This window comes from Brienomyrus brachyistius, chromosome 3, assembly GCF_023856365.1.
Source record: "Brienomyrus brachyistius isolate T26 chromosome 3, BBRACH_0.4, whole genome shotgun sequence".
Lineage (NCBI taxonomy): Eukaryota > Metazoa > Chordata > Actinopteri > Osteoglossiformes > Mormyridae > Brienomyrus > Brienomyrus brachyistius.
In genome coordinates, this window is record NC_064535.1 from 20,035,359 (window position 1) to 20,058,575 (window position 23,217).

Genomic DNA, 23,217 nt, shown 5'->3' on the forward strand with positions numbered 1-23,217 from the left:
AGAAGTTCATTCCTTCTATGTAGTGTGATTCTAAATGGTAACAAAGGAATTAAAGTGTCATAGCTCTATATGACTCATATGACGTCTCGCATTAAACGTCATTGTTAAAATTCCACTGCACTTTATCAGTATTTTACCATATTGTGGTATAATTGCATTCTTGTCCCACTTGCATATATTTATTAAACAAGTAACTTTTGCTTTCATTCAGTTACACCTACAGTAAGCATACCAGTTAAGGTATCACAATTGATAGGTCACTATAGTATTTAGTGGAATCTAGTCCATGGGAAAATTGTATCATATCTCATCCAGCCATCTGCCTACATGCTACTCAGGTAGATCCTGCACAAGATGCCAGTGCGACACACATACACAAGCATACATTACAGGCAATTCATTTTAATGAACTTAACCTGCATGTTATTGCATTGGGAGAGGAAACTGGCATGCAAACCCATACAAACCCATACAAACTCCATACAGACAGGGATCAATTCTCCCATGTGTGCAAATTAAAAATGCGTGAAGCTGTGTACTTTTTTCATTTAAGTGTATTCTGCCATTGACTTAAGTCTGTGGTTTACGTGCATGTCACATGTAAATAACCTTTAAGCACATTCTGCCAATCACATTTTTCACAACATGCTCTGGTGAACCGTATCAAGCCACGTGGCTCTACATGGTCACACGCAACATTTCAGTGTTCAAAAAGTTGAACATGTAACAGAACAGAACTTTTAAACATGTATTATACATTTAAAAATAAATGTTAAATCAATAATGTGGATAATCTATATAATAATTATATAACAGAATGGTATATACAAATATTAGGCAGGATTCAAGTCAACATGCCTAGCAGGCAAATCAATTTAGCTAAAAGGATTTTATATTACACCTATAATAATTTCAATAAAAAAAATAAAAATAATAAAAGATAAAAATCAATAACAAGAATGGTCCCTAGCACTTTGTGCTTTGGACCCTTAATTAGTAAAATACTGTATAGGTTTAACGGAAGTAGTGTGTCCTCACAATACTAAGCACAGTCCATGTACTTGTGCTCCTGAGTGGGTAGACAGAGAAGAGTGTAAAGATGTAGACAACCACGAATACGCTGCCCTTGTCTTGATGTACTTCAGTTTTAAATCAATATGGGATGTGATTTGGTCTTTTTGTATACTTTGTCTCATGCATACACAAGTGCCCAACAGAATTACCTGACTAAGACATTTGCCGAATTGTTAACCATTCTACGCTTAATAGTATAGTTGTCTGAGTTTGCAGTGGCAGTGACTAGCAATAAATTTGGAATAATACGTTGCACCTGTAGCATACAAGCTTGTTTGGGCTATGCCATACTTGCCTGATTTCAATGATTGGGGGAGGGGCTCAGTAATATTTGCTGACTGGGGAGTGGAAGCAAATTTCCAGGGGGGTTCAAACTCATCCATGACAGGTTGCATCTCTGATCAGTAGCATACATGGTTTGGGGGAGGGGGGGCAAATTTTATGTAGTTCAATAAAAGACTAACATTACACAATTTCATTGTATACAATATCAATTTTCCCTCTGAGGTAATTAATCAATTGCAGAATAAAACAACTGACAATACAAAAGAATTGAAGAAATAAAGGTACAACTTATTATACTAATTGATTGTGTCTTGTTGGGTTTCATGCAATGAAACTGAAAGATTTAAAAACATTTTATCTGATTTTGATTTTTGGTCTAAGGACTGTCATGTCTGTGCGAATGAATAGGGGCAATGGGCTACAAGCATGGTGAAATAAAATGATTTCTGTGGATTTCAGTTAAGTTCTCAATGTAAATAAAAGAGTTCATGTTTCACGTTTTTTTCGTTGCCAACATTGATGGCGCGACTCCCTTCTCTAGACTGATGAATTACTCATACTACTTGAAAGACGGTGCCAGCTTCCTCAGGTTCTGCATGACTGCGCAGAGTACAGAGAGGAAATACACTATTTCATAGTTAGATTTTCAGACAAAACAAAAATAATCATCGGCATAACATATGTGCACATGACTGTCATAGGCTGAATCAAAAATGCACAAAACCCACAATATTTTAAAGAATACACTGGCATCTGCATGTATCTCTCCCGTCTTTACTGTGGTCATGGAAATGTCCAAGAATTCATAGAGCATATTCGCTTTAGCTGACTTGATGGAGGGAACATGGTTATTGAAAGCATTTCCCCACATAAACTTGTTGGGTTCACTGAAAACCATGAAGAGAAACAACAGAGTAATTAAAGGTTACTTTTAACAGTGGCACTACAGAAATGGACTGATGGTACATACAGTAGTAACTAAATAATAAATGCCACGTTTAAGTCAATGCCTAAACAGTAGGCCTACAAGTATGCGTGTGTGTCCAAAAAAGGCAAAAGATGAAAGGATAGGAAACACTGAAGATGGACCACTCCTTTTTACATCTACTCTCCAAATGCCAAGTGAAACAGATCTATCGTCTGGATTTCCATCCGTCTCATAGGTGTACTTAAATGGCCAATGAGAGCTCAGTTCTCCTTTGGAGGAATGCAGCTGTTGGACACAGCCAAGCCTACTCCTCATGTCAGCTGAGAGGCAGGGAAAAACTCCCCAGCATCTGCGCTTCCTCACAAACAATCAGTCACTTTGAAACCTGACAACCCCAAAACCAAAAATTGCATTTTTCACATTAAGTGGAGCATCACAGGATTATATTCCAAAAAAGCGGAGAGCATCAAGTAGGAGAAAAACTATTTATTTTTTCCAAGTATCTTGTCCAGCTAATAATTCATTATTTGATAATCCAGTTTTTAAGAAAACACATAGAATAGCAGTCAGACACGAATGCCTTGGAATGGAAATGGAGCCTGTAGCGAATAGACAGCATATCGGGCGTGAGACCTGTGTGAGGTCCATTCTGCAGTGGCACTAGAAGTTGGAACAGCTGTTGAAGCCAGCAGACATTACTGATGAGGCAGTCATTAGCATGGAGGGGAATTTTTCTCAGTATTCAGAGCATTGAGGGGAAATGGTCACGTTTGCATAAGCCCCTACCCCTGAGGACCGTGGGACTAAGGCCCGAACTACTACTGATTAACTACTGGAGTATTATATACTTTCAGAGGAAGTATAGCTATCTGTCCCTTCCAATAAAGCCAGACTTCCTTGAGCAGCACGGCCTTTGTTCTGGAAGGAGAGCTTCCAAAGCCCAGACACCCACAGTGATCTGTTTCTTTGAACAGAAGAAAGTAAAAGAGAGCCATACTACAAAGCTGTTTCTTGTTTACCAGTCACCTAGTGGCTGACAAAGAGCAGAGATTCCACGGAAGTCAGGCTGCTCAGATTGGGCTTGTTTTAACATTCTGCTCATCTTGGCCTGAGTAAACAGCATATCTTTCAACACGGCCGGGGAAAAAAGACCTCAAATCTCCAGCAGCCATGGCACAGTTACACAGGAGGTGCCGAAGGAAGGTTAAACCTCAAGGACTGAACTTGGAACTGCAAGAATCCTAATATCATCGCATCGCATTCCATTGGGTTCATCCAATATACGCCATCCTTCCTACCTCTCTTACTATTGCCCGTTAAAGAGGACAATGAAGGGTTTCTCTCTTTTACAAGGCAGTGAAATTTCATATCTTTACTCGTCATCTACATTTCCCATTCCTCCTCTTATTGAAATTAATCCATCTTTTCAAACCGCTCTTTCTAAAATCTTTTCCTTTTTCTTTAGAGCCATCTTTCTTTTTTGAACCTGGATCCATTATCATCATCATCATCATCATCATCAAGCACTAATAAATAAACAATAAATTAAAATTAAAACGTGATCCAGCAGTCAAACATCTCAGATAGAAAACATGCCGCAATTATTTCTAGCCTTGGTTTCCACAAACACGTTCGAAATGGACAAAGTACAAACCCCTCGCCAAATTTATTTTGAACTCCTTCTCGGCCACTTTTAACGGGGCTTTTCGGCTGATTACTTCTGCAGGCAGGAATATAGCCAATTATCTCTATACTCTCAAACTTTGGAATTTGCGTGATTTATGTCTGTAATGTCTGGCTTTGAATCTCTCCAAAAAATAAGATTAATGTCAGCGGCGTAACAATAAATTATATTTGTCATGCTATTCGAATTTTTCAAATAAAATAAAGCAGAATATGGTAATATAAACATATGGAAACAAGCTTCATTTGAGCTAATACTAATACGCTGTGCTTGTTGTGCTTGCCGTAGAACACTCTAATGTGCCCTGCTTGTAAGTCCAGCAGCTTCACATTATCTGACTCAAAGTAGAAATAAAATTCAAATTTAAAGACGTTTTTACAAAGGCCGTGCTGACCTGTTTCTTGTAAAACCCTTCTTTTGCAGTACGCCAGTATCACAGGGAAATTATCAAAAATGGAGGCAATATTTTAGTAGACATCTTGAGGAAAACAAGTGATTTTTAGCAGAAACCACTAGTATCCCGGTGTTTAAGATTCACAGTACTTTTTAGGCAGTGTGGCGGAGAGAAAAGGGTTAAATATTACTCTGCCGTGTTGTTTTTTCAGTCTGGACAGACAGCCTGGAGCAGACAGTCACCTCTGTGAGCTGATGAATTACAGTTGAAAAGGGCCCAGCCACCCCCAAAGCACGGATTGGCCCCTTTGCTCTGTCAGACCCCAGGGATTCTCTGGGAGAGCTCTCTCTTTATACGAGGGAGAGTGGGAGAGCAGGAGAGCAGCACGGAAGCAAGGCTGAATATCAAGAAGGCGACATCGACGATCAACACCTAGGTCATGGCTGTAAGCTCCTCCTTTTCCTAAAACAGCCATGCTTTCACATGCCTGGTCAAGGTAGATACAGTCCTGACTAGGGTTACAGAGCATCTCACTTTATATTGTCCTTTGTTCTACTTATAAGGAATTCCCTATCTTTCACATCCAAGAAGCTCTCCTCCAAACCTATAAATATTCAGAGTGCATGAACTTTTATACCTTTGTAAATTTAAAGTTCTCCTGGTCATTGAGTTATGTTGCAGGCATAACAATTCCTTTTAAAATGAGTTGTGCAATGAATTTGGAGTCACTGAATACATATGTTAGGAATAGAGAGGGAACGACCATTTAATACACACTATGCCAGACGCATATTAGTGGGATTTGAAGAGGGGTTAAGCAACTTTTTAGATAATAAAAAAACAAATCTACTTGTTTGCTCATTTTCTTGGCCTGGTATTGCCAGTGAGGGACCCCATCCAGTTATTATAGGAGGAACTGATTTAGACCCGTTCATCTTTCTCATAGAGGTCTAACAGACAGCCGGGGTGACTAATTGGGAACAGAGGCTTGACTCAAGGCCACGCAGCAAAATTAGAGTTTGACAGCAGAGCCCGAACAGACTGTCTCCTTCTCGCGTCGGGTCACAGTTACAACCTTTTACGATACCCCACGTGAATTTCTTCCCTTTTCCTGGCAATAAGGAACAAGTTATAGGTGATGTTGAATCTCCATATTAAAGGAGCTGTTACTACAAAGTCCTTTGTCACCTCCTTCTGTGACAAGGCAGAGAGATCATCACCTTTCTCCCTTGTTATCTTTTTACGGTCTTGAAAATGACGGTGCTGAAGTGGTTAAGGGTCTGTGTAAATGAACAGTGTGTGAATTAAGATCTAGAGAGCTGCATATCCTTTACTCACTACATGCTAACTATGCACTCACGTTCAAACTCAAACATAGGGGCCGAGGGCTAAAACCCAGTAACACAACTCAACCAGTGACCCCATGCAGCAGACAATAAATAAAGGGGATAATATTGGCAGAGGACGACGGATAACAAGATATATCGTCACGTAATAAATACGAAGTGGAAAAGTCTGTTCATCCATCCATCCATTTTCCAAACCCCTTGTCCTACTGGGTCATGGGGGGGTCCGGAGCCTATTCCGGAAGCAATGGGCACGAGGCAGGGAACAACCCAGGATGGGGGGCCAGCCCATCACAGGGCACACTCACACACCAATCACTCACACACGCACTCCTACGGGCAATTTAGCAAGTCCAATTAGCCTCAGCATGTTTTTGGACTGTGGGGGGAAACCGGAGTACCTGGAGGAAACCCCACGACGACATGGGGAGAACATGCAAACTCCGCACACATGTGACCCAGGCGGAGACTCGAACCACCACCATGTCGCCCCCGGAAAAGACTGTTCAGATTCACACAATTCTGGACACAGTCTTTCTTATTCTGCTGAGCTCTGTGACGTAGACTGGATGGTTTGGAAATGGAGGGTCTTTATCAGTAGCAGTATCTAGAGGCCCCATAAGCTTCTGCACATTTGGCGCAACTGGTTTACGAAGGGAGGTGCGTTTTACAAACTTGTTTAACATACGGACCACGGTACATCCATTTTAAAATTCAGGTTGGATTATGGGCCCTGTGGAGCCGCAGCTTTTCCCAGAAAAGATTTAACTGATGCACAAATAAAAAGCCCCGTTGGTTGAAGCTCTTGGTTAGGCATGGGGCAGCCATTCGGCCAACTGTGTTTATAACTGTAAGAGATGTAGCATGTATTTAGCAGTAAAAGCCGGATGATGTCAGCGCCTGGTGATGGTAGACTGAGGCCCACACCCAGGGAACCAAGCAGGTTCCTGCAGGGCCCCGCAGAGATGAGTGTGCAGTGTGTGTTTATGCCAAAGGGGGAGGGGGGGCCAGCATGCTTGAGTGATGGGATGGTGACGGGTTCCTGCTGTGGCTTGAAGCGTTAGAAATTCAGTTCAAGCACCATCAACCAAAGCAGACTCCTTGATGCAGCCATACTGGAGCTGAGTCTTACTGGGTTACACCTCACACTGCTCTTGATGGGGGTCCGGAAGCAAACATTTCCCTCCCAGAGAGGGTGTCAGAATACTAGGGCAGCTTGGACACACCGCCAGACAAAAAAAAAAAAACATCTTTTAATACTTTCCCTGCTTCAAAAAACTGCTTTGTAATTACAAAAATGAAAGCTCATTTAAAAATTTTCCAGGGGTTCTCAATATCACCCTTTTTTTTCAAGACTGCAAAAATAATCCACTCAGAATGAACAAGAGACACATTGTGGGATGAGATATGAAGAAGAAGGAGAGCAAGCGGAGGGAGAAATGACTGACCTCAGGGATGCAGGGGTTGAAGGCAACGTTTAGGACCGTGTCTGTGTGCCGTGGGAGCTTGTTAAGGTAGCTGCTGCTGCGGATGTCATAGAGGTAGGCCTGTAAAAGAGCACCTCCTTAATAGGCTGGCACAATTACTGTACCACACTCGAAAACAGAAGCTGTGAGAGTGAAACACTTAAGGACAAATCCTATCGATTTATTTGCTGGTGATTTCTTTCTCATTACGATTTGGTTGGCATGTAGCTCTATTTGAACTATTCTGTTCGTGAGATACTGCCTATAATTTTGGCTTCAAAAATACAGACATAGAAACTTTTTTTTTTTTTTACTCATCTTCCTTGTGAACCACACAGCTACATAATTCTCTTGTGCTATCTCACTCTTTCAATGAAGAGCTGGTGTCCTATCAATAATATCTGCTGTGTCAGATGAAAGATCACTGCGCAGCAAGTGAAAATACCACCCCCCCCCTCAACAAAAAAAAATTATTCCAAAGAAAAGAGGGAAGATAGGGAATTTTCCATGAAATATTCAGAGGAAGGAGAAAGAGTGTGAGACAGAGAAGCGAGTCCATCTGCCTTGAGCGCAGATAAAACCAGATGTGAACGTTTGTGTTAACCAGAGGCGAATTGTCAGTGTTCAGCAGATGTTTTCCATCAGGCATCCTGCGAACGAATGGGCCGGCTCTCCGGTAAGACGGCCTTGGCCCGTGCTGGAGAGGCACGTGATTACAGGAGCGAGCCTGAAACCCAACGCCTGGCTCATTCGCTGCTGGAGATTGATGGTTCTGCCATGGTACCTTTGTTGTTGGGTTTTGACAATCTGCAAAATCTGCAAACCCTTTAAATAGCTTAAATGAATAATGGCAGACTCATGACGCAGCCTGGTCCATCGTAAAGGGATTAATCAAAAACTTTCGCAATAGGGGCGTCAGAGGTTTTGGACCTGCTAGGCCCCTCATTCCTGTTGCAGAGGTGAAGATGGTGTAGATCTTGCTGGTGGTTCACATATTTTTTTTTACACAAAACTTTTTCTTTTTTTCCCCGATAAGCAAAATTTTTTACGTGGAAAATAACCACTTTTTCCATGTTATATAAACCAAACTGACTGCAGGCCATTATTCCTACAGGAGGATGACAATACATATCGATTATACAGATGTTATACATATAGACTTGTGACATCTCTCGATGGCTATTACTCATCAGATGTCTTGTATTGTTCTGTATCGTGCTCCCGAATTTTGGGGTGAGCAGTTTCATTTAAGCTTTATGTTACCATTATAAATGTTAAAAGTGATCTGGCCAGATCACGTGACACTCAGGGATCAAGCGAGACAGGTTACCAAAAGAATCCCAAGGATCCTGAAAGGTCTTTCATCACTTTGATCACATTTATGATGGACAATGTATGGAGCAGGAACTTAAGAATTATCTGACCTTAAGGATCTTAGTATAAGTATTTGATTTTAATAATTATCAAATAACAAAAAAGGATTTTATATGTTGATATATACCTTCCAAAAAAAGAAAAAAAATATATACACTTGGGAGAATAAAATAAAATAAAAAAAGATGAACGATGCATCTCACAATGATACAATGAAGCAGTTAAAATAGTGAAATTCTTCTAAATGTATTAATAGACACATATTGTGCACATGCAGACACTAGGATCACACCTGAACTACTTTTGGTCCATTTGTGCAACCTGACCCGGGAATTTTTTCCTGCGATTGTCTGGTGAAATGTTGAGGCACGTACAAATGCTCCTGGCTTAAGAATGTCTCAGGGCAGCCACAAATAACAGCGAAGTAGCTCACTACCGAACGGGCGTCTGCCTCCAAAAAGCCCTGGAACCGGCCTCTCTCCATGGACATCTCCTCAAACCCCTGTACTTTGGAGAGGCCCACCATTAATAATGGCTATCAACATTCATATATTATTCCACTGCCTTAAAAAATCTTCTTCTTTATAATGGGCAGAAAGAGAAGCCTGGTTCAAGGAAGGGGGCAATCTTCCTGGACCCTGGATATCTTGCAGGGTAGATTCTAGAAGCACTCTGGAAAAGTAATTAAGACAATCTGCTCTCAACTAAAAGGCTGTCTTAAACTTGAAGGTAAAAGGAAAATATATCTAATTCCCCCAGAAAAATCAACAAGGGGAGAAAAAAGAAGGATTTTTTCAGCTCAGTGACCAGTAAAAGAGTCTCTGTGGTGAAAGAAAATTCAAGTAGTAATTATAACGAATTTTATTTCAAGGCGAATAGAGGTGACATTGGCCTGTAATGTTTCTGCTCCAGGTCCACAGCACAAGCCACAAAACAGGACAACAACATTCCAGGAACCTCATCCAAACTGAAACTTGGGACTTTGCCTCAGCAACATCCTAAAAAGCTTATAAGGAAAGGAGAGGTTTGAAAGTTGTTTGAAAGCAGTTTTGTGTTCTGGTGAGTTTATGGAAGTGCACAGACTTTTCAGCTGTAACTACTTCTGTACAAAAATGAAAATAAAAATCAGTAACTCCAGAGCCTTAGAGCATAAACTTTCATATCAGGAGCCGTCTTACTTGAGATCTGATACCTTCAGGACCTGTGCATTGTTGTAATGAAACGTACGTACAAAAATAATCAGAACAGTTTTTGTTATATATGACAGGAATGGCATATACAAAGCTTAGACCTTTGGCTTAAACCTTCCAGATATATGATTGGTTCCAAGCTTCCCACAACCTACTGGACCGAGCTAGCAGGACATCTCGGAGGCTCTGGATTAAATAACCTTAAGCAGAGGTCCATAAAGGCTATAGCAGAAGGAATAAGGTGCACTAGTCAAGACACATGGCACAGAGATTTGGCACGGCCGGCAGACTGGCCAACATTTCACTTGGTTATACTGCACCAATTCATCATGGCTCAAGAAAGAGACGTTTTTGGTGTAAAGGGCCATTGGGATGTATAAGCACAGTGACCTGCCAAGGCAAAGCAGGTTTACACATAAAGAGAGCAGGGAAATCCAACAGCTTCAGGTTCTGGGTTTGTCATTACCAGCCCCGCAAGGTCCACAGGTAGTTTTCTGAGCCCCGCTGCCCTACATATCTAAAAATAACCTATGATGGACATTTTACAGAATGAAGGAACCTCTGACCACCTTGGGACAGAGGTGAGGTGTCTGGGGTACTAGTGAAGTATTCCGCTGCTTCATCCCCCTTTTTGCATTATGTTGGTACCATCCATGCCGATGCCACATAACTGCCTGTAAAACCTCTTCCATTCTTAGCCCAGGCCACTGTCACATGGCTTTGACACTATCCTGTCCAGAATGTTTTTGCACACTGATATGTGTTGGTTACTTATGATTAAGGTTAGGGCTGGGTAGGGGTTATGGTTTCATTTTTGGGATTAGGGATTCCCTACTGGGCTTATTTATCCCATAGAAATGACTGGAGAGTCCCCACAAAGGAATACAAACACATATGAATACAAACGTGTGTACATGTGTATTTTTTAGCAAATCATAAAACATAAAATATGAAATCAGAACACTTTATACTCAAAAGAGATTGCCCTTAAATTTTACAAAAGTAAGGCAAAACTGCACTATGAAATCAAAACAATGGGGGCTGAGAAAAAAGATGGAGGTGAAATAATTGTACTGTATTCTGCTTAGTGTAGCTGTCCAGCACATACCCATTATTGTATGCATACTAAGTTGGATATGGGCAGTGGGGTCATTATATGGCTGGCAGTGCTGCCCATCCTCCTGCACTCGTTACACTAATACACCCACTAACGTCCCACTATATCTGCTTTCAGGTGTCCATAAGATCCTCATTTGTCCAGAAAAGAGCAGAATTATTCAAAGTGTGCATTCAATAAGGAGCTGAAATCTGTCCTTCTGGAGTTTCATCTGTGACATTTCTGTACTTTTGTTCTTTTTCCCTCAGGACTGCCACTAATTGGATCTTTTGGATCTCCGCCACCCCAAAAAATTGGAGGATGAATAAGTTGTTTTGTCAGTTATTGTTGGAAATAAACAGACATATAGCTGCCTGTACTTTTACAATCTTTCACCCTGGCGGCAGTAAGGGAAGGGATTCTCTACGAGATATATGTAGACATTGCTGAAGTGGAGCACTGGCTGGTTCTTTGCTGTTTTTAGTGACTGAAACACTACGGCGGGTGCTGTAAGGGGATCACAAATGCCCAAAACTTGCCATTTGTTCTCATTCATTGCTTGGAACAGGTGGAAAATGAATGAACCTACGCTGCAGGTTTGTGGAGTGCCCATTGTTAGCCACATTGTTAAAAGGGTGTTTTTTGCTCTGCGGGTCTCGAAGCCAGTCACGTGACTGAAAACTATTAATAGAAGTGGAAAAAAAGACCCAAAATTTTTTCCTAGTAAAAATATTTACTGTGTCTGTGGAAAATGTTGTACCACATAGAATACCCTAACAGCCGTGAGACTTCACACCTGGTCGAGGAAGAGTTCTTTAGCACTGAGCGGGCAAGTGCTATTCTGACTGTACCCCGGATGTCACCAGAGACCTTGAATCAACTATATCTTGGCTTTGGAATGCACTGGCCTCACTGAATATGAAACATATCATTATCGCCTGTTTTACAAATGTTCACTCTATACCTCTTCGCTTTTATGAAAGACCTAAATTAGCGCCCGTTTTCGCAATCCGATAGATATCCGAAGAGGATTTTCGCTTTTACAAAAAAAGAAGAAATGACAAATTAGCATTTGTTTATCAGCGAGCCAATTATTGTTACACAGTCACATGCCACATAGCGATGCTTCGGTCAATGACGTACTGCATATACGACGATTGTCCCATAAGATTATACCGTAAAGGAGTGCCTGGTGACGCTGGAGCCTTCGTAATGTTATAGTGCAACTCATTACTCATACTTTTGTGGTGATGCTGGTGCACACAAAACTACTGTGCTCCCAGTCGTATAAAAGTATAATATACATTTATGTACAGAACATAATGCTTGATAATGATAGAAAACATCAACGTTACCGGTTTATATGTTTAACATGCTGTACTTTTTATTGTTATTTAGGCGATACTCTATAACCTTGGTGTGTACTAGGTTTGTGTAAGTATATTCTGTGATGTTTTCAAAATGGCAAAATCACCTAATGACGCATTTCTCAGAATGTCATTATGTGATGCATGATTGTATTGATTCTGGTGAGTAAAACTATTCTGTTCGTACATTACTTCGGACTATCAACGAGTAAATGCTGTAAGTGTCCCTGTTTCCTTTATCGCTAGTGGAACGTTACATAGATAATGTTGGTAATACTCAATTCATTAATATTCAATACTTCATTAATAAATTGAATTTGCTAAGGGGCAATTAGCAAATTCTGTTGTCTCCCAGGGCATCAGAAATTTCCGCATTTGTAACTTCTGACAATTCTGTCCAGTGTACAGTGATGCATGAAGGCTGTGGCTCAATACTCCTCGCTAATGATGGCTAAAACAACATTTCATGAACCATCCGCTGTATTTTGCTGACCATACCTGATAGTGCTCTCTGTTCAAAGCAGGCTCCCAAAGTATACTGAGATCACCATCTAGTTGGGTCAGACATTAGAGCAAATGGTTTATGAAGCATCGTTTTGGCCATCACCATCCTGACTCTTGGCAATTGATAAGCTAGCGAGTTTGGCACGTTCAGTGGAACTTGTTACTAGGAAATTCTCATGAGACTCTATCATAGGAGATGTTTATAACACAATTTCTCAATTTTGCAATATTATTTCTTATTTAAAATGCATATAATTACACTAGGGGGCGGCATGGTGGTGCAGTGGTTAGCACTGTTGCCTCACACCTCTGGGACCCGGGTTTGAGTCTCCTTCTGGGTCACATGTGTGTGGAGTTTGCATGTTCTCCCCATGTCGCTGTGGGGTTTCCTCCGGGTACTCCGGTTTTCCCCCACAGTCCAAAAACATGCTGAGGCTAATTGGAGTTGCTAAATTGCCCGTAGGAGTGCGTGTGAGAGTGAATGGTGTGTGAGTGTGCCCTGCGATGGGCTGGCCCCCCCATCCTGGGTTGTTCCCTGCCTCATGCCCATTGCTTCCAGGATAGGCTCTGGACCCCCGCGACCCAGTAGGATAAGTGGTTTGGAAAATGGATGGATGGATAATTACACTGTCCAATGGTATCATTGTTTTTATTATTTAATTCATTGTGTTTGCCATAAGTTACTAAGTTTTGGAGTCGCATGGCCCGAGCTCTATTTTTCCCATTGGATACAGCAGGGAAAATAAGTATTTTTCTCAGTAAATATACTTCTAATAGGGCTATTGACATAAAATTTACACCAGATGTTGGTAACAGCTGAAGTAATCCACACATACAAAAACATCAAAACAAATAAGTCCATAAATTAAGTTATGTGTAATAAAGTGAAATGACACAGGGAATAAGTATTGAACACGGTAACTGAAATGGATTTAATACTTAGTAGAAAAGCCTTTGTTGGTAATGACAGCTTCAAGACACCTCCTGTATGGAGAAAGTACTCACATTCATTGCTGAGGTGTGATTTTGACACATTGTTCAACACAAACTGTCTTCAGATCTTGAAGGTCCCGGGGGTCTCTTCTATTTGCACTCTGTACAGCACTCAGTACCAATGTACAGACAGGTTATGATGTCCAGTAACTTCAGGGGGATCCCATAAAGTCTCAGGATGCCCCACAGGGCAACTTAATCAACTGACTTGAATGCTTTATGAAAATCGACAAAGGCTGCAAAGAGACTCTGTTGATATTCATGTTTGTGCTTGATGAGTACCGTGAGTAGACGATGGTAGACTTCTTAGGCACGAAACCAGACTGCTCCGGTCACTGGTAGGTGAGCGCGTGGTCACGAATCCTGTTGAGGAAGACCCTAGGAACTTACCTAGCACTGAAATCAATGTTATCCCCATGTAGTGCCACAATCCAGGCAATCACACTTCCCTTTCCAGATAGGAACAAGTCTCATTTTCCAGTCAGTTGGGATGACACCCAATCGGAAGCAAAGATTGCTTGTAATGCCATGAGGACAGCCTTACCACCAGCTTGAAGAAATTCACCTCAGATACCACATATTCCTGCAGCCTTCCCTACCCTCAGCGAACTTCACCACCTAACTGGAGGATCAGCCTCAAGAACTGTGGACTCAGAGATGTCCAACTTCCTCTTCAGAGAATGAGATTTAAACAGCTGCTCAAAGTAGTGGTCCAGTGGGTCACAACAGAAATGTCATCCATAAGGACTGTTCCATCACCCGCCCTGACTGCTACTCTCCGAGGAACAGATTCAGATGTGCTTAATGCATCAGTTCATCTATAAGCAGCATGGAGGTCACTAAACCATAGATGCTGTGGTGTCACTTGCTCACATATTCCTCTAGCAATCACCTTTCTGCCCTCAGAACCCTTGCCGCTCAGTTCCCAGTACAGACCGGAGTTCCCATCGAGCTATGCACTGTGACTCCTCCCGATAATATCCAGGGTGCCTTGCAAGATGAACTGAAATAATCCATGACCAGAGGAGTGTCACCTCATGGGCACCCATCAACCACCGAGGGAAACTGCGAATAAAACGTCTCCGTCATCAAGACATCACTCACCAAGTTTGGAGAAAACAATGAGACAACCGACAAGACAGAGAATCTTAGCCTGAGCCTGAGCCTTATTCTGAGCCTTAGCCTCATAATACGCTTGTTGAAAGGAGTGGCATCATCCACCATCAAGAGCAGCTAATCCACCACAGCAACAGCTACTCCCTGAGTATGGCAGCCATCAGGGCAACCTGACAAATAGGTGTATCTACCTATGTGCCTACCCGGATAGGCTGGCACAGATTAGGATCCGAGTGCTGCTGTGTAGTGGGTGATGCCTCAGCACCACACCAATCCCGATCCCCAGCAGGCCTGACCCCACTGGCTCCCCAGCAGTTTTGTCCCTACCATGGATGACGCTCCCGAGGGCTTTCCCCCATCCCCTTCATCATACGTGCAGCCTTCCTATTGGTGGCTGCAGCAGAGCTACTCCCGCAGAAAGCGGAAAAGTTTGTCTGTTTTGTCAGAGCTGTTTAATGTTTTTATGGTGGCTGGAGTGCCAGTTCTGCCACCAAGTCCGAGATTTCACTCAGCAAATTGGAGGACCGTTTGAAGGACCGTATGCAGTTTAACCTGTATTACAATTATTGATCTGGTTCCTTTCGTCCAGTGCAACATAATACTAAAATACATACCCTAAAAAGCTATAGTCTGCCGTACCAAAAGAATATACCTACTACTATTTTATAATGGTGAATGATCAAATTGGTTCAGTTTTTTTTTTTTTTTTTTATAAAAAAAGCATGAAACAGGACATTCAAGTGTTTTGATTGAGCTTAAGTCATGCTTTCATGGTTCCTACCCTACATGAAGGCTATAGCATTCCTGTATATCTGATCTGTAAAACAGAGATTTAGGCCCCTGGAGAGTTTAAATATTTGAGAATCAGTGTAGTCCCCATGCCAAGACCTACGGTAATTCCAGTGCGGTGAGAAGATCCTCACTGCAAGGCACATCCACCCCCCAGAAAAGCAATTGCACTAAGTGGGCTTAGCGACTAATAGACTGGGGAGAAAATGTACACTTTGGTTTTGGCTCCAGGCAGGCAGTTTCCAAATAATTCCTAATCACTGTGTAACACTGAAGCATCGTGGCAAAAGGTAAAGGCCTGTTACTATTTGACCTAGAGGGGAATTTGAATGAGCTCTGATGACGCGAACAATCCCCATTTTGATGTAGGTCACATCAGCTTGGGGTGAGGGGAGGATGGTACAAGTCTGACAGGTTTATATCACAGACTCTGTTTCACAGAAGATTCCACCACATTCTCCAGCATGGAGGGCGAGTTTAAAAAGCTCTGGCACTGTGTTCCCACCTTTGAAAAGCTCAAAATTAAACCCAAAGCAGCTGCCCAGTCAGACACGATTCACGCAGAGAAAGGGAGACAGTTGGGGGAAAACAAAGAGAATAACAAGACTGGGTGGAAAAATCAGATTTGACACTGTATGAATTTTGTACCCTTCATGCAGCTACATTTCACCCATCTCCACCAGGGACATGTGGTTACGATTTGAGGTGTGTTTCTGTTTGAGTCTTTTAGCGATGCTTCCAGTCCATTTTCTGCTGTGCAGCTTTCCCCTGTAGAAGCTATCTCAGCCTTAAATGGGACCCACAATGGGACAGACGTCCCAGATAACCCCACCATCATCAGGGCTGTGCGAAGGACTGGCCAGAGAGCATCACTCGTATAGCGCTCTCAATGCAAGAACGGTACAATGACAGCTGAAGCCAGATGGCTGGGAGCCGGTGTACGTGCTGGGAACGGCGGGAGACATTTTCAGCTAAGTTTGGCAAACGTGACAGCCCAGCGAATGCTGACTTTTCTTCAGAAAAGATGGCTGAGTCTAGCTTTTCCTCTGGTGGGAATCTGTGACAGGATGTGTTGCTCCAGCAGAATGTACTTCACAGTCTTCCACACCTAATCAGTGTCGAGTGTGGCTGAGGGCGCAGTGGAACGCGTGTGAGGTAAAAGATGTTTCATGTTGAGTGAACAAGTGTACATCTTACCAGCATCATTCATTTATTTGAAAATGCATTATTCAGCTTATTGATCCTAAAAAAAAGTTTATTGTGGGAATTAAAAAAAAAATTTTTTATCATCTTTGCTCATATGTATTACTCAACCTGAATGCATCTCTCAGAATAAGAACATCCTGTATCCTGTTATAAATCTCCATGTCCCATTGGCATCAATAAGATAACAGGTGTGTAAGAGATGCTCTAAAGTGCACTAAACTGATTCTCACACGAGCTTCAGAGTAATTCATGAACCTGTGGAAAAAATCCACATTCCTCTGGTTTTTCCTCCTCCAGACAGAAGAAATCCGACCTGCAAAGACGTGCGTGTTCTCTCATTTGACCCAAACTATCACTGACACCAAATGGCTGCTCATGCATCCGTTTTTAGACCCCTTGGACCTGCAAGCAGACCGGTATGTACTGGTAGGAGAAGCTTAGGAGCAGATCTCCCCATACATGATTAACGTGATTCTCCAGCCACATTCTTGGCTAAGCAAAGGCGAAACAAGCAGGCAGAGAAATACGGAAAAAAACTAAAAAGTGTGTGGGGGGGGGGGGGGGGGAGGCAGCCAGTCACTCACAGAGTTGTCTTCGGAGCCTGTGGCGATGTAGCGTCCGCAGGGCGAGAAGGCGGAGGTGCAGGGATGGCATCGATTCTGATAACCTTCAAACTTACGGACACACCTGGGTGTTTGGGAGAGAAGAGCAATGCCACTCAGCTTATTATTGATGGAAATGGAGATATCTCTTTCCAACCAGACTAACGAGCCCCTTGTCAGTCAAAGAACAAAGGTGTACACAACAACCTGGAGGAGAGAAACTGCACTGGTACCAGACACACAGTTCGGAGCACCAAAACACTGAAGTCATTGCCAAAGACTCAATAACGGTTCTGAAAGTGCTTGTGTGTGTGTGTGTGCGTGTGTGTCAAACTGTGACTGTGTCTGATTGGCCCTTAACTCCAGCCATCTTGCCTGTGGTTCCCATGAGCACGGCAAGCAGAACATTGTGTGTGAGCTCATGCTTCTGGCAGGATGGAGAGGTTCTGTAGAGGAAACAAACTACAGATCCAACTCCATTTATCAGTGCATCATTTCTTCCAGAACAGTTTGATATATTATTTGTCATTAATTTGATTTGTTTCATCTCTCTAAAAGCCTCAATTTTGCTCCAAGTAAACAGGATCAGAAATTAATAAGGATGACTATAATGATACAGTACATTTATAAGGACTACTAATAAGTCAGTAAAAAATCCCTGTCAGAGGGCAATGTCCCTGACTTTGGCTCTTACTTCAGTCACTCTTGCAAGAAAAATTACACTGAGTTCTTTTAAAGTCACAGAGGGCCTGTACTTGGTACTGGTAGCTTAAGATATCACATCTGGAGCTCATTGACAAATAAAACAATATAAAACACGCAGAAAGTTACAGCTACCTAAAGAATTAGTGTATAGCTGTGCCTGACTGCGCATAGCCATCAGTGTACTGCATGCCATTGACACAGAACGACAGCCCACAGAAGAAGGGCCCCAGGAAGCCCACAGAGGAAGTAGGCAGCCCTGGATGATGCACTCCCATGCCAAGACTCCCAAGTTCATTCTTGCAGATGCTGCCATGCGTGGTTGCCTCACCACAGGCCATTTCTGCTGTATGTGTGGATGTTGCCCACGACGGTTTACCCAGAACTAGGCAAACACAAAAAGTCAGGCGTTCCCCAGTAGGTCTGAATACATGCAATCAAAACAGGATGATTTTGGGCTGATGAACCATTAACGAGAAGAATGGGATCATCAGGCATCAATGTCAGACATTTTGAATCATCTCTTCATAACCTTGAAAACTGAAATGGTTGAATACCTAATACCATAGCCTTGCATTTTCATTTAAGGAATCAGTCATTATCTCTTTCTTCATGTACATCACAAATGTTCGGCTGCTATTTTTTTTCCCCTTGGTAATCAGTTGAATATGCACAGTCACGGATAATCAGGGATAATAGGATAATGAGGCAGAGAGGAGGAAACAGAACCTTGAATTTTTTTACAGAAAAAAACAAAATGTCATATATAGATAAATAACTCAAAACAGTATTCAGAGTAGAGTTTGCCAGAATGCATCAAAGTTTCCAACGCACTTGGGGGTCACCATCTTACAGTAATTTCTCTCAGGCTAAATGAAGTGTCTCTTTCATTGTGTTATCTATTATAAGCAGCAATGGCACGCTCATGGTCATGGTCTTAGGGACAGAAAAGCAGATGAAGATAACTCGGCTTTCAAGGATTAGAGCGGACATCAAAACTGCTCTACAGGACACACACAACTCTACATGATAAAATAACTTGCATATTCTCATGGACATGCTGGAATTTACTGTTACATGACCAAAAATCTTTAAATAACTCAAATCCTAGTGTGACATGAGCACTGATTGCATGTTGTAACTTCAGATTAATAGATTTGTAGAACAAAGAAGAAAACTGTTGGTGGCTCACGGGATTGTCCTTCTGCCCTCCGAAAATAAGCTCTTACATTACTGTATTGTAAATGCAGTGTTTGCCAGATTCATCCTGAAATACAGCAAACCTGTTTTGTAGGATATAAATTATGCCGGGTGTTTTTGAAGTGCCATTGGACCAAGCCACTTTATAATGCTCTGATGCATATGTGGATATAAAACACAGGCATCTGTAACTCATGGAATATGGTTTACAGTTATTATATAGGTCAGACTCTACATTCCATAACTACTGTACCAGTTAGACTCGCATATGTGGCCTGCAAATGTGGTGGAGCCTAGAGCAGTGGACTCCAGACGGCAGTACAACACACTTAAGTCCCATGGGGGGCGTAAGTACTGCTCCAGTAAAACCCCAGCTGTACAAATAATATTTAGTATAAATGCATACAATAGTTGGTTTGAGCACTGCAAGTTGTCAGTCTCTCTTGGATAGTGTAGACTACAAGGAAAATAAACAATGAAAGAGCTTGGAAAACAGAGAAATTGTGCTTTAAAAGACTTCTCTGGATATGCAGAGCATCTCTTTAAAGTTTAAATTAGTAATGCATATATCATCCAAGCATTGCCATGAAACCGAGCTGGGGGGGATTTCAAAAACGGTCAGAGGTTGTGACACATAACTTGAGCACAAAACGAGCAGAGTGGCAGAATGAACCATAACCATGCCACATTAAGCCACTCTCACACCATCACTTCCCCTTTCTTCTAAGAAAATCTGTAATAAGATGAGATATTTAGAGTGTACAAACAGACTGAAGAGAGTCCTTCGTCCTGACCACCCACTATCTCTCCACATCGGTTGACACAGCAGTCAGCACCTAAGTACCAGGGACTACCCCTGCTTGTTCAAACCACTATATAGGTGATTTCAAGTTCAGGAACCTAGTTCCTGGTTCCGAGTTCCTGGGCCGTCTTAATCTGGCACTTTTGTAACTCCTGGCCACGTTCATGTGTCGCTTTCACACCACACAACATGGACCTTAATGTTAAATAAGTGTAGGAGACACAAAAAGCTCCTAGGTTAAACTGCACACATAATTTCATACAAAACTATTCCTGCCACACCAAAGCAATGGAGGATGAAATCGCTTCGTTAGTTATTTGTGGGATCCATCGTGATCAAAATGGGACACAGCCTTTTTTCCACAACCACTTGTCCTATTCAGGGTCACAGAGGGTCTGGATCTCAGTGGTTGTGAGCACAAGTCACGGAACAACCTAGAATGGGGTGTCAATGCACTGTAGGGCACACTCATACCTATGGGCAATTTGATAACTCCAATTAATCTCAGGAAGTTTTTGGCCTGTAGGGAGAAACTGGAAGAGACGGGATAACATGTAATCTGCATACACATGGAGCCATGGCGAAAACTCCAGTAGTGCGAGGCAGCAGTACTAACCACTTCACCACTGTGCCCAGAGCCCTTTACTTCTATTTTATTTATATGACCTGTGAATTTTTATAATTCATAATACCACGACAATAAATGCATTTTTTTTAAAATCCCGTGTGACATAAAAATACAGAACTTTCAATATGAATAAAAATCTACTTTAATATTATTGTATAATTGTAGATTTACAGTACTATGCAAGTTCAGAGAAAAAGCAAAGGTTAATTATTGAAATTTAATATATGTTTAACATGTTGCAACCGTCCCTTATATGTGTTGCAACCGTCCCCAATGTTGGGGACGGTTGCAACATCTCACTTATTCAGTTCAAATCAATATTGCGCAGGATATGTAAAATATAATTAACTACAAGTACTATGGGTAATTAGCAGACAGATGTAAGTTTATAGTATACAAATTTGGCTGGTGTAGTCCAAACAGTCTTTGAGTAAATGAGAGGAATGCAAAAAGTGTTGCAATCATCCCCAGTCTCCCCTACTATTTTCTTATTGGTCCAGAGATGTCACATGGGTGTTGATTATTTTCATGTGACCATGCAAGTAGTTCCAGCAGCCTAATAACAGTTCTATATAAATGCATTTTAATGTTTTCTTAAGCATGTTAATACAAAAACTGTGATTTTTCACTCATAAATAGTCATACTTATCTGCATAATTTTCCTTGGTTTTTTAAACACAAGCACCCGTATATTAATGGTTTTGATGGTGATTTAACAGACGTGTTGTTTCTAGTGAATAGCCAGACCACACGTTCTATGCTAATAAGGACTGCACTCTTAAGAGCATATTGGCACATTATTCAATGCTAACCGAAGTCATTTTCTTCAGAATTTTCTTCTTCTGTGACTAGTTTCTTGTAATATTATTATTGTTCATTAGCCTTGGTATAAGTGAGATAAACCACTTTGAGGTGTGCAGTTACACGAAAATAATTAACTCCAATTTGGTTAGCAGCCCTCTGCTTTGAATCAGGCTGCATTACACCAAGTATTCACTAATGCATTCAATATAAATGAGGTACAAAAATAATTCCATCTGCTCAATTTGTGCTTCACTACTTTTATCTGAATATTTATCTTTTACTTTGAATGATCCTAGTTCTGTATTACTTTGATGTGGTCAAATGTCCATCCATCCATCCATTTTCCAAACCGCTTATCCTACTGGGTCACGGGGGGTCTGGAGCCTAACCCGGAATCAATGGGCACGAGGCAGGGAACAACCCAGGATGGGGGGCCAGCCCATCGCAGGGCACACTCACACACCATTCATCCATGCATGCACTCCTACGGACAATTTTAGCAACTCCAATTAGCCTCAGCATGTTTTTGGACTGTGGGGGGAAACCGGAGTACCCGGAGGAAACCCCACGACGACAAGGGGAGAACATGCAAACTCCGCACACATGTGACCCAGTCGGAGACTCGAACCCGGGTCCCAGAGGTGTGAGGCAACAGTGCTAACCACTGCACCACCAAGCCGCCCCCGTGGTCAAATGTAAGATACATAAAATTATTGATGAAATGGGTAATTAACTATTCCCAAACATATTTATACTAAATATAAATAACAAAAGACCTGAAAAACTGCAAGTTAAATTTTGAGGATATGTAAGCAATAGGTATAAAGGCCCAACCAAGAGGCCCTTCATCCTTAGTGAATTGGTTTAGTGCATTAAGCTTCAAAGGGGAGGTGGCACTAAATCAGGGTGGTAATTCCAAAACAGGAGGCTTGGCCTTGATCACAGAAACCATCAGGAAACGGTACGTGTTTCTACAGGGGTCTCATGCCAGACTGACATGGATTATTGCTGAACTAAGCAGTGAGAGACACGAACAGACATGCACTTTTACCTCAGAAATCGGCATCTGCATTCCGCATGCTAATCTTAAGTCACCGTGACACGAGTCGTCATTAAGGACTGGAGGGCAGACTTAATGGAAGCATTCCAGCAGATTAGTGGGGTCTATGAAACCATTTCTTATGTGGTAAAAAGTAATGTGTCTGAGAAATCTGCTGGATGCAGGCTGAACTTTGCTGACGAAACCTATGGTGGAAATAGAAGATCAGAACGAGAGATGAGGAAAGCTGAAGCAGCGAATCCGGCGAGTTTCCATCAGACCGGAGCCCCCCAAACTATGTACATGGTTTATTCAGTAGGGTTTTATAAGACACACAGGGAATATTACACCAAGTGCTTAACCCGTCTTAAGCTGGCCATAAAGTAGAGATTTGCATCTAATGAGAACAGAAATCCATGCATGACACTCCGCAATGGACAGACCCATGCAACAGCACTTTATATAAATCATTGAGATATATTGTCCAGCCATTTATCATCAGCATTTATGGGGCAGCACAATAACACAATAAGTTAACTTCCTCAATAATGCTGTCCAGGCTGCCAAACAATTACATTTTCCTCTTTCATTAAAAAAGACATTGACCCAAATAGACAGAAGAGGGATA

The 23,217-nt window shown here is 41.9% G+C and overlaps 1 protein-coding gene across 1 annotated transcript in view; it reads right to left on the reverse strand.

Moving 5' to 3' along the window:
• wdr27 (WD repeat domain 27) overlaps positions 1–23,217 on the reverse strand; it is an 85,366-nt gene that overhangs the window by 17,693 nt on the left and 44,456 nt on the right. Inside the window, exons 23-24 of the mRNA XM_049007890.1 lie at positions 17,397–17,499; positions 7,160–7,258 (exon numbers count right to left, since the gene is read on the reverse strand). Coding sequence (XP_048863847.1) covers positions 7,160–7,258; positions 17,397–17,499 — 202 coding nt within the window. The remainder of the gene's footprint in view (positions 1–7,159; positions 7,259–17,396; positions 17,500–23,217) is intronic.